Consider the following 12,691-nt stretch of genomic DNA (forward strand, 5'->3'; position numbering starts at 1 on the left):
ATGGTAAGATTTCAATACATGCTAGCTGATATTACAATTTTTATGATTACTGTTACTCTATTTCCTGTCAGCCTGATTTCTATGTCTGTCTTTTACAACAAAACTTTATCCGTGGAGAAAGCCCGAAGCTGTCTTTGAATTTTGCAGAGCATACATGAACCATCTAAAATAAGCCATGGATATCTATGCTAAAGTTCTAGACTTGCTGGTGGCCCTCTCCAACTTTTCTGCTTTCTTGGCGTCTGACTTTCTGTTTTGGACGCACACTGCAGCTTTATTCTTCATTCAGTCCTTTGGATGACAGTATCAATTTTGGACTTAGAATCATGATTTTTATCTGAAGCACTTCTCTAGGTCTCAGTCCTCAACGCTGACCTCGCTATTTGTGAACCAGAACTGTGACTAAGGACTGCCGTACTGTCATTGTATCCTGCAGAATCTGTTCAGGCCTGAAATGAGAGGAAGGCCAGATAATAGACAGGTGGACAACGGTGGAGGTTCAGTCGTCGGCTCTTGGGTTGAAGGGAAGAGGATGTCAGCAGGAGGATTTTAGGAAGTGAAACTAAATGAAAATTGAGGATGAAAGAGAGGGCAAAGTTGAGGAAAATTTCTACATTTTTATCTTGGTTGCCTGGAGGCACTATGAATAAGAAATGGCAGGTTTCCCGTCAAAGATGTCAAGTTGTTACATGAGGCAGATTTGGGGATTTCAGGCAGAGTTTTCCAGCAGACAGTGAAAATCTACTTTCAAGAACTCACACCATTCCTCCAATGCCCTAACTACCAATTAGTTTGAATTAAGATAAGCCGGTATAGAGTAGACTGTTATTTTCTCTTCCCTGTTCATTTTCAGGAGAATTTGGGTTCATGCTATATTGGAAATAAACTCAGATCATGTATGGACTTAGATAAAGATGTATTGTGTGAGGGTCCACTAAGAAAAAATCTGAACCTCCAGGAATCTGAGTTCCAGAGGTTCTTTTTTTTTTAAAAAAATAAAGTCATGAAATACAACAAAATCAGTTAATTCCACAGCCAATTGAATTTGTTTCTAAAAGGAATAAAATGTCAGAATGCACAGATATATCAGTTTTGAAATAACTCAGAGCCACAAGTGTATCTTTTGAAATCCCATATTATAAATTATGGTTAAGAGATTTAAATAGACTCTAGTAATAATATTAATAGGTGAGAATTTTGAAATGTGTGGCTTCAAAGGCAAATGCAGAAAAAAATAGTGATACTTTGCAAAAGGCATATACATGTCAACCTACAATGTTATTTAAAATGTTATTATTTCTGCCAGAGTGTTTATTATATGAATGAAATAAAAGGGAAAAAATAGCTAAATAACTAAAAAAGGACAGAAGTTCTGGAAAGAAGAAGAAATAAAGATTAAAGCAATGGAAAGGACACCAATACAATTTTTAAAGGAAAAGGTAAATCAGTAACATACAAAAACTTGTTTCAAGGAAACTGGAGGAATAAAATAAGCAGATTTAATTCATGACAAGTGCACAGAAAGGAAAAAAGGAGGGACACAGGACAGAAAAGTGAACTCAAAGTCACAGCCTTGCTGATTTGCTGTTTCATTCCTTAGAAACCCTCCATCAATAAAATATAACCACAACTCCGCAGAATACAAACAAATATAAAATTATGCATTAAATGCAAGAAAGATTTAACAAAACACTGAGACTCATCTTTGGGTGGAGAGAAAATGAGTGGCTTTTCCTTCTTTTTAGTTTTCTGTACTTCACCTAAGTGTCTTACATGAAGATTAAGCTATTTTCACAATGGACAGGAATTAACTCGATTAAAAAATGAAGCTCTGAATCCCATTTCATATTAAAATTTAATACAGGAGAGCTTTACTCTGTGACCAGCTAATTTGGAAACTGAACAAGATGACCTTCTTCCCTGTGCAGTGTCTATTACAAACCTTCATAAAGAAAAATAGTTGTCTCCATTATCTGACACATTACCTAGCCTGTGTTTCCAATCACTGGCCTTCAACAGGTCCGTCTACCACATGGGTTTTGCACTGTCTTTGCTCTCCCTGGGAAAAAACATGCTACTCATGTCTACTCTTACTCTTTCCTATGTGGGTCTTGTCGGGCCTCTGGTGTAGGATTCCCCTGGCTCACAGAGTCTGAGAGGAAACTGCAGCATTTTATTTGAACGTCTTCAACCTTAGACACTCACAGTTCCCTCTGCCCTCTCACACATGCGTTCCAGAATTCGGTGAATACTGGTGAAACTGGGTCTGTCTGCAGGCAGCTTGCTCCAACATAGACGCATGAGATTGTACAGCTCCACGGGGCAGTTCTCAGGGCAGGAGAGGATGTTGCCATCTCGCACGTAGTAAATGACCTCCTCATGGGCCATCCCATAGTAGGGCTGCAGGCCATAGGAGAAGATCTCCCAGAGGACCACGCCGTAGGCCCACACATCAGACTCTGTAGTGTAGCGGTTATAAAAAATGGACTCTGGTGGCATCCAACGGATAGGGATAGCGTCGTTTTCATTAGCTTTGTAGTAGTCTGCTGAGTAGATGTTCCTGGAGAGGCCAAAGTCGGCAATTTTTACCACCATGTTCTCGCCCACCAGGCAGTTCCTGGTGGCTAAATCTCGGTGAACAAACTTACGTTCTGAGAGGTAAGCCATACCAGCTGCCACTTGCCTGGCAATGCAAAGCTGCTCAGCACAGGAGAGGGGTGGGGGTCCAGGGCTGGAGACCTGGGCCCTCATAGACAAGTCACTGTGACTGAGGCTGCACATGGTGTGAGGGGACATGCTGCGGAGGAACTCATTGAGATCACCATAGGCCATGTATTCAAAGAGCAGGCACATTGGCTTCCCGACAGCACACACGCCTGGAACCAAAAGACCATCCTCTGTTAGTCTCAGTTTCTACAATGAAACAATGGAAAGAGCACTCCAAAAGCAAACAACCAGGTCAGAACATATGAAGCCCTGTTTTTTGTTGTAGTATATTTGTTTTTTAATATTTACATCCTTTTAATCACAACACAAAAGAAGTCTCAGCTAGGAAATGCACTCTGGTTAGTGGGATTTCCGTCCCTTGGCTAAAGTTTTTGAGGACTTCCAGCAGAGCGCTGTTGTCCTGGGCACTTGTCACAAGTGCATCATACATGGCTCATCAAGTACATGGTGCATATAAGTACATGGTGTATCAGTTCATTGGGGTGGCTCTTCTCTCTGAGATCTGGAGGCTCTGGTTTTTTGTTGACAACACCATAGTTGAACCATGACCCTGTTTCTCTGCCTAAACATCTCTCTTTGCCTTTAAGATTCAGTTTATTTATCTCTCTCCCTAGGGTGCCTCAGCTCCTGACCCTTCCAGTAACTGTTAGATTTTCCTGCCATCATCCTTTCACAGAGAACCTACCATCCTGTTTTATAATCATTTGACTATTTGAGGTTTCTCCCCGACATTTTAGCACTTTGAAAGGAGAGATTGCACCTTATTCTTCTTTAAAAATTCCCCACACCTACCACGTGTCTGGCAGAGCAGATGTCTCATAATGTTCGGTGAATTAATTTATGAATGGATGCTTGCTCTGAGTATGTAATATAATTGCTGTCTGTTTCTGTTTACTTCTATGAAGGATGTTAATAAGAAAGATGTGTCAAGTTTGGAAACAATAACAAATACAATTCAAGTGTCTTAGATGAAGTATTTAAGTTGCTGCCGTAAAACATTTTGAAATTTAGGTTTTACAATGTTCATGCTACCAAAAAATGTTAATATAAATAAAGTCTTAGATTTAAAGCCAGAAGATCATTTTCAAATCTTAAAGTCTTGATATTTGAGAGGGAAACTGGAGAACCTGGAATATTAGATAAGATGGGCATAATTTCACATCACCTTAAAAATAGATTATTAGATCTATTGGGTTTTTTTTCAGGCAAAAGTTAAAAGTAGCTGTTTGAAAAAGAGGAGAAATGAGGAATACTGCTATCTTGGTTTATTTATTTTGGCATTAAATTTTAATTGCAAGGACCTCAATTAGCATATTTATATAAACTAAAGGGAAAAAATAAAGAAATACCAACTGGGTAATACTTAGAAATTTCCTCTATGGGATCCTTTCTGGATAATCTTTAGTTAACAGGGACTTACCTATCTCATCAGCTGGCTTTACCATTGTTACGTTGGTTGAGTTTATTTAAAAATAATTTCTTATACTGGAAAAAAGTGAAAAATATTTCTCTCAGAAATAGAAAAAATTTCTAAGTTTATTTAATGAAATTTTCCAATCTGATAAAGAAAATATTATATAAAAGATTTCTACTTTGTGATCATTATGAACAATTACATATATATGTGTATAGATATAATTTATAATTATATATGTATATACATTTATTTAAGACCTTGAAATGTTTTCTATATTGTAATTACTCAAAACCAACTCTTAGTTGGGACTTCAAAATGGAATAATTATTGAGAGGAAGACTGTGTTTTATTCATCCTTGTAACCTCAGGTCTAACATGGCTCACTATGGGTTTTCAATATATGTTGATGGGTGGATGGATGAATTAATGGATAGGTGGATGCATGGATAGATTTAAGGATGGATAGGTAGATGGATGGGCATAAGAAAACCTCATGCCTAGCCCAAGCCATGTCTTTAAACTTTGGCATGACATCTTCAATGAATAATCTCACCTGATTGTTCTACTATTTGCTCCACTGCCAGAACATTCCGTAAGAGTCTACAATATTTAATGCCTACTCCCATTCTAAAATTCTACATATTTCTTTAATTATACCATTTTTTCCCAATTTATGACTACAAAACCATTGTACACTTTAGGATTTCAATAAAGGGGAGTCAATTTTTAAGATACGAACATGTTCAGTAAGTGGCTGATATTTCAAATATATAAAACAAAGTAGATTTCTTTTATTGATAGAAGTGAAATTTATGGACTTTCCCAATTCCCCTTTCTTCCACTGTTGTCATCTTATTTCATTGGGATTCACTTCCAAGAAACTATGAGACTAGTGGAATCACTTGCGTGAATGATTACTGCTTATGCATACTTGATAAAAAATAGAACCTGTGTTCATTGGATATTGAAATGGAATTTAGATATAGCATTTAACAAATGGCAACATAAGTTTCAGTTCTTGTTGGACAATAAAAATGAGAGAAAACTCCAAGTAGTGATGTGTAAGTATGCTACTGTGGTGATCATAATTTGAAAATTGTACATAGTTTGTGTTTGAGTCAATTTCAGGAATTCAGGATGTTATAAACTGTATATGAACACAGAGTCAACATTTTAAGAAAAGTTGAAATAGGAATTGCTTGATAATCTTGAAAATATACATGTGTATATGTTCGTTTAATGAGTAAATGTATACTATTTGAGAAAGTAAATAAGGAGGGTGGGGGCAGAAGCCAGATTCAGATTTTTGTGTGATGAAGAATGAATAAATGAATGTTCAGGATTTGAGGAAAGGGAAGAAGTATTTTCGAGATGAATTGTTATGTACTGAATATCTTTTACTCATTTATTGAACAAATATTTATAGAGTACCTACAATGTGCCAGAAAGTATTCAAGATGCTACTATAGAAATTCTTGATTTTGATATTTATCTAGATTCCTTCCAATATCCTGACCACTAAATTACTTTACTTCTTTCCTTAGTCCTCTGCCCAACTTCAGCTAATTACTCTCATTGTCATACTCCTGACCTTGTCATTCCATACATCTGTATACCTCCCATAATCTCATTTTCAGTTACTCTATTTGTTCATCACTTCCTCCCTTTTTCACCCTAGTTCACTGCCTCGAGTGCCCTAACTCTAAAAATCCTTTGACCCAACTGAAACTTTTAATCTATTGATCCTACCCCCTTTTAATGATCCCTCACTTTCTTCACGTTTTGTCTTCCTTCCTTAAACAACTTAAGTTCCTTGATCAATCATAATAATCACTCCTTTGCATATACCCCTCTTATTTGCCTCAATTTGACTTCAACTTACTTGCGTGGCAAAATGCTAATTCTGATAAAATTTAATTCCTCATTAATGGGTCTATGCCCATCTGGTGGCATTTGGATGAATACACAACCATGCTGACCAGTCTCATGTTAAATGTGTAATCTCTAATTTCAAGTAAGTTTTTAATTTTCTTGCCAATCATACTATATTTCTCTAGTCCATTTTATATTTTATGTAAAAATGGATTTTCTTAGATGACGATTTATTTCTTCTCTTCCCTCAAATCTTCAACTCTTCTCCCATTCCTCACTCTCAGATGAGATCTTGATTCCTACCTCACAGAGAAAACTAAATCAGTCAGAAGAGACTGTCTACAATCTTCAGTCAATACTGTCTTATTACTATGGTTGATCTGAGCATTCTCTTAACAAAGGCCAATCCATCCAACAGTGTCAAGATTCCATTCCCTCTCACTGTTCAAAGATGTTACTTCCACTATTTGCCAACCCTATAATCAATTTTTCTCTTTACTGGATCATTCTCATTAATTTACAAATATGCTATTATTTCTACATGAAAGGAAGCATGCCTCTTTCTGCCCCCTTCAGCTCTATCCATGTTCCTTGGTTCATCTTTATAGCAAAACAAGTTGTTTATACTTTTTCTCCAAATTTTCTCTTCCTCTTCTTTTGAGCTCACTTACATTTCCTCTTGCCCCCAACATTCCTAAGAAACTTCTCTTCTCGGGGTTACCAATAAACCTCCATGTTTACAAATTCAAAGTCACTTTATAGTCCTTCTCTTACTAGACTTAATGCATAAGACACGCTTACTTTCACCTATTTAAAATACTTCATTTGACTTCCAGGACACCACACTCTCTTGATTTACTCTATTTCATTGATTGCTTGTTTTCAGTTTGTTTTTCTTGTTCATCTCCTCTTTCTCATCCTAAATGCTGGAATGCTCCTGGCCTTGGTCCTTGGACCTCTTCTCTGTTCTGGCTTGCTTTTTCCATCCTTAGGTGTCTTGCCCAACCTCATGGCTTTAAATACTCTATATACTGCAATAGCCTTGGATTCATGTCTAACCAGATCATCCTTTTTGAACTCTAAGCCTCCATATCCACATGCCTCCTTAACTTCATGTGGATGTTGAATAGGCATCGGCAAAAAGCACATCTTTTTTTTTTTTTTTTTTTTTTTTTTTCAGATGGAGTCTTGCTCTGTCACCCAGGCTGGAGTGCAATGGCACAATCTTGGTTCACTGCAACCTCCGCCTCCTGAGTTCAAGCAATTCTCCTGCCTCAGCATCCCAAGCAGCTGGGATTACAAGCGTGTGCCACCACGCCAGACTAATTTTTGTATTTTCAGTAGAGATGGGGTTTCACCATGTTGGCCAGGCTGGTCTTGAATTCCTGACCTCAGGTGATCTGCCCGCCTTGGCCTCACAAAGTGTTGAAATGATAGGTGTGAGCCACCGCGCCCAGACAAAAAGCACATATTTAAATGAATTCCCACTCTCTCCACTAAAAGAACCTGTTCCTCCTGGGTATTCCTCAACTCAGCCAACGCCACCTCCATTCACTCATCTGCACAGCCAAATACCTTGATACTATGTTTGACTTTTCTCTTTTCTGCACATCTCAGATTTGGTCTGTCAGCAAATTATTTGGCTCTACTTTCAAATTACACATGAGAATCACTTCTCACGATCTTCACTACCACCACCTGGTCCATTCCACCACCTTCTCTTGCTGCATCATTGCAATACCTGTTTGCTGTCTTCCTGAGTTTATTGCTTCCTTTCAGGCAATGCCCTAGAAAGCAGCCAGAGAAGATCTGAAAAAATGTGAGTTGTGTCATGTCATGTCTTGGCTGAAACTCTCCATTTGTTTCCCAACTTAGATTAAAAGCCAATGTTTTTAATAAGGCCTGACAGAACCTGCCCACCTCCCCTATTACCTCTCTGATCTCACCTTTGATAACTCTCCCCATCTTTCACTCTGCTCCAGCCACATTCATCTCCTCACTATTCCTCAAGCATGCCACATCTGCTCTTGCCACAGTACCTTTGCAAATGCTTCTCATTCTTATTGGAATGTTCTTTTCCAAAATATCCACACTGTTATTCCCTTGCCTCTGCCAGGTCTTTATATAAATGTAATATTTTCACTGAAGACTTCAAACATTGTAGCTCACATTCCAAAAACGTCTCTGCTTTAACATTTTAAAAAGTCTTTAGAACTTAATATCCAGCATCCCATACTTTTGTGTTTATTTTTATTATCTCTCTCCTCCAATAGAGTGAATGTATGCTCTATGAGAGCACAGATTTTTTTTTTCTTTCTTTTTTAAAGATGGAATCTCCCTCTGTCGCTCAGGCTGCAGTGCAGTGGTGTGATCTTGGCTTACTGCAACCTCCACCTCCCCAGTGTAAGCAATTCTCGTGCCTCAGTCTCCTGAGTAGCTGGGATTACAGGCCCACACCACCACACCCAGCTAATTTTTCTATTTTTAGTAGAGATGGGGTTTCACCATGTTGGTCAGGCTGGTGTCAAACTCCTGACCTCAAGTGATCCACCTGCCTCAGACTCCCAAAGTGCTGAGATTGCAGGCTTGAGCCACTGCTCCCAGCCAAGAGCACAGATTTTTGAAAGTTTTATTCATTGCTGTGTAAGTAATACAAGCTAAATATTTGTAAAATTTGTGTTGAATTTATGAATCTGGGAATAAACTGGAACTCAACAATGAATAGAAAGATACAAATCACTGCTCATGACATTCTAGTTAGGGAAGAAAGAGGAGAAACAAAATAAATAAGTAAAATATATAGACTCTTCAATATTGACACATTTTGTGATGGAGAAGCAGTATTAATTTTTTACAATGGGGACATTTTAAACATTTTTGTAAATAGTAAGGAGGCAGCAAAGACAGAGACAAATTGAAGTGATGAATGTAAAGAGGGATAATCCATTAAGCCATGAACGTCCTATAGGGTTGGGATAGACCAAGGTGAAGAAGCTAACTTTGAAATGGAACAGAAATGTCTCACTGATCAAAGGAGAAAAGGAAAAAGCATAAACAAGGGAAGAAAACTTGGAAATCCTCTGTTTTCTGATGAAATGCATATCCTCACTTGTATTTTCATACCTAAGAGCTTCACAATGTTAGGGTTGTCAAATTCTGCCATGAGGGCTGCCTCCCTCTGAAAGTCCGCTTGCATATCTGCCGAGGCTTCTTCTTTGAGCATCTTTACTGCCACCATAGTGAAAGGTTCATAGGGAAGTAAACCTGGTGCCCTGAGAGATACATTTATTGAAAAAGAAACCAAAGATCATGGACATCATACATATTCCCATTATACCTAACCACATTTATACATATCCTCCCACTTCCCATGTGTAAAAGGCTCGTGCAGCCTTTCCCAGAGCCATAGGATCAAAGAAAACATACTTGAAACTCCTTGATGTCAACTAATAAAAATCACTGGTGTTATTTTCAATAATTTCAAACAATGAAGTTTGAAAGATGCATTATTTACAAATTATAGGAATTCTAAAGTATACACCCCCAATGGGATTACCATTGCCATCCTAACCTTTTTTTTTTTTTTTTTTTTTTTGAGATGGAGTCTCGCTCTGTCCCCCAGGCTGGAGTGCAGTGGCGCAATCTTGGCTCACTGAAAGCTCCACGTCCTGGGTTCATGCCATTCTCCTGCCTCAGCCTCCCGAATAGCTGAGACTACAGGCGCCTGCCACCATGCCCGGCTAATTTTTTGTATTTTCAGTAGAGATGGGGTTTCTCCATGTTAGCCAGGATAGTCTCGATCTCCTGACCTCGTGATCCGCCCACCTTGGCCTCCCAAAGTGCTGGGATTACAGGTGTGAGCCACTGTGCCCAGCTATATCTTAACCTTTTAATCTTTGTCCAGAATCTAAATTCCATGATGTAGGAACCATGGCTTACTCATCTTTGTACCCTCCATTGAGCCTAAAGTGCATCTTTGTACCCTCCATTGAGCCTAAAGTGGTGCCTTGCAAATTTTGGTTTCCAATACATATTTGTGTGAGATTTTCATTATGTATGTAACCTCTATGCCAGGGCCACCATGAGTGGAGATTAAGTTGTGTCTTCCCCAAGAGCACCAGGCCAAAGTGACAGTTGAAGATTAAAACCAAATTCATATTCTCTGGCTCAGCTGTGTGTCTGTAGAGCCACATCCATGCAGCAGAGAGGGTATTTTATTCCAGTTCACGCAAAGGTGATAAATAGGCTAATATTGGCCCTAATACATACTCCTTTCTTGAGCTCATTGTTTTATAAATTTTTGCCTTTTTATTCCTTTTCTGTTTGTCATTTCATGAACATCTACTTAATATCTACACATTATAATGTAAGGAGTTATTATTTAAAACAATGTAAGAAATTATGATTAAAAATATATGATAAATTCTTTCCTGAAAAGGAAATATTATTGAACTGTATTACTAATTTCTTATTTGAAAACTGTAGAAGTGAAGATACATTTACATCTCCCATAAATTACTTACTTTAAATGCAAAAAAAATATTATCTCCATATATACTACTATTTTCCAGCAAAGAGGAGAAATTAAGATTTGAAGTGTATTATGTAATACAAATAAGGTTAATGATGTAATGATGTAAATAATTAACTAGTCTTTTTTTTTTTTTTTTTTTTTTTTTGCGGGGGACAGAGTCTTGCTCTGTCACCCATGCTGGAGTGCAGTGGCACAATCTTGACTCACTGCAACCTCTGCCTTCTGGGTTCAAGCAATTCTTCTGCCTCAGGCTCCCGAGTAGCTGGGATTACAGGTGTTCACCACCATGCCTGGCTAAATTTTGTATTTTTAGTAGAGACAGGGTTTTGCCATGTTGGCCAGGCTGGTCTTGAACTCTTGACTAAGGTGATCCTCCCGCCTCAGCCTCCCAAAGTGCTGGGATTACAGGCATGAGCCACCACACCTGGCCAGAATTAACTAATTTGATAAAAACTTTTTATATAGTATATGAATACTATATAATACTGTATATTACACTGTGTGTGTATATATGTATGTGTGTATGTGTATATGTGTGTGTATACACACACATTATACATATATGTACTATATCATTAGCTTGATATATACATGTGTGTGTATATATATAATATATATTACATATATTATGATGATTTAATATAATTATAATGATTTAATATAAGGGGATATATTAATATAACATATTACAAAGTCAAAATAAAACCTTTATGGCAGTAGATGCCTAAAGCCATTTGAAATAGGACACTTGCAAAATTGGAGGTTACAAGAGACGCCCATCTATGACTTCTTAGTCTGAGTGTAGACCCAGTGATTATGCCCTGAGTACCAATGGCTAATATTATATATATATATATATATATAAAGCTAATATATATATATAAAGCTAATATTATATATATACCAAGCTAATAGTTTGGTAGCTTTTCAGACATAACATATTTCAATGGAGACTGTTTTTCCAAACATAACTTTACCTTGCTTGAAACACCCTTCCAAACGCTCCCTCTCCAATGTCTCTCACATATTCAATGTTATTTCTTGGATACTCCAGGCTGAGCAATTTGGGGTTCAGAAGGAGCGGCATCCTCTGGTACATGGGGTTGGGATGAAGTCTATCTAGTAAGAGCTCAGAAGGCAGTGTGGTGAGGGTTACTGCTGCTGATTCTCTGCAGGCAAGACAGGCAAGATCAGGAATGAGCTCAGAAGTAGGTACGATCTTTGTACTTAGACTTAGATTCTAAGAAATATGGCATTTAAGAGTAAAGAAAACAAATTATACTTAGGCAGCCAAAGATCCTTCGGTTTGAGAGCAATAAAATATTTTGTTTGTGGTCTAGAGTCAAAAGGCACATTTTCTCAGAAATGTTTAGCTCTCCAAGCCAGCAATGGCAATGGGCCTGAGAGAGAAGACAAGGAGCAGGAATAGCCATTTTCCTCCAAATTATTGTTTAGATTTTACCTTTTGTGAAACAGTAACCCTAGGGCATTTGATTTGATCCTATGCCAAAAAGTCATTGACATTTGTAAAGATCGTGATGGGGGTGCTTAATTTTAAAGCAGGGCTACGGATATATTTAGAGAGTTGCAGTGTCATATATATTCCTCGCGTCATACCAACTCCATATTAAACATGAGGTTTTAAAATATTACTACACGTGGTTAGCTGAAACTAGAATCTCACCTTTTCTTATTTTTCCATTGTTTTCTTCTTCGGCAGCAATAGAGAGTAGTGATGGTAAGAAGCGCAAATATTGCAAAGCTGGACATGATGGAGATTATTACAGTCATGGAGTATGTAGGTGAGACAGAGAAGGAAGAAGAGGAGGAGGAAGGCAAATTTGGAATGTCCACACTTGGCTTTGAGGATGTCATTGGTGGGAATGCTGTAAGTAAACAATAATTATTCATTTTCAAACCTTTAAGAAGCAACTTTTTTTTTTTTTTGTATTTAAGCAATCAGTAAAATAAATTTCATGTTAAGAATATATTTATGTATCAGGTTCTCCCTGGTTATATATCTATAAAGTTCAGTAAGGTCTAGTTCTAAGTAAATCCAGCTTGTAGAATAATAGAATTTTAAAGATGAGAGTCAGAGAGAGGAAATAGGTTTTTGTTTTTTTTTTCCCTGAGCTAAATGC

At 37.6% G+C, this 12,691-nt stretch overlaps 1 protein-coding gene across 4 annotated transcripts in view; it reads right to left on the reverse strand.

The window, feature by feature from the left end:
• Positions 1-209: 209 nt before the first annotated feature.
• The window catches only part of MUSK (muscle associated receptor tyrosine kinase), a 132,861-nt gene continuing 120,379 nt past the window's right edge, over positions 210-12,691 (reverse strand). For all 4 annotated transcript variants that reach the window (XM_050761434.1, XM_050761433.1, XM_050761435.1 and 1 more), the window contains 4 exons: positions 12,235-12,436; positions 11,528-11,719; positions 9,140-9,288; positions 210-2,876 (listed from right to left, as the gene is read on the reverse strand). In XM_050761434.1, the coding sequence (XP_050617391.1) occupies positions 2,194-2,876; positions 9,140-9,288; positions 11,528-11,719; positions 12,235-12,436 (1,226 nt within the window). In that variant the 3' untranslated portion in view covers positions 210-2,193. The remainder of the gene's footprint in view (positions 2,877-9,139; positions 9,289-11,527; positions 11,720-12,234; positions 12,437-12,691) is intronic.

The sequence above is a fragment of the Macaca thibetana genome, chromosome 15 (assembly GCF_024542745.1).
Source record: "Macaca thibetana thibetana isolate TM-01 chromosome 15, ASM2454274v1, whole genome shotgun sequence".
NCBI classification, from domain to species: domain Eukaryota; kingdom Metazoa; phylum Chordata; class Mammalia; order Primates; family Cercopithecidae; genus Macaca; species Macaca thibetana.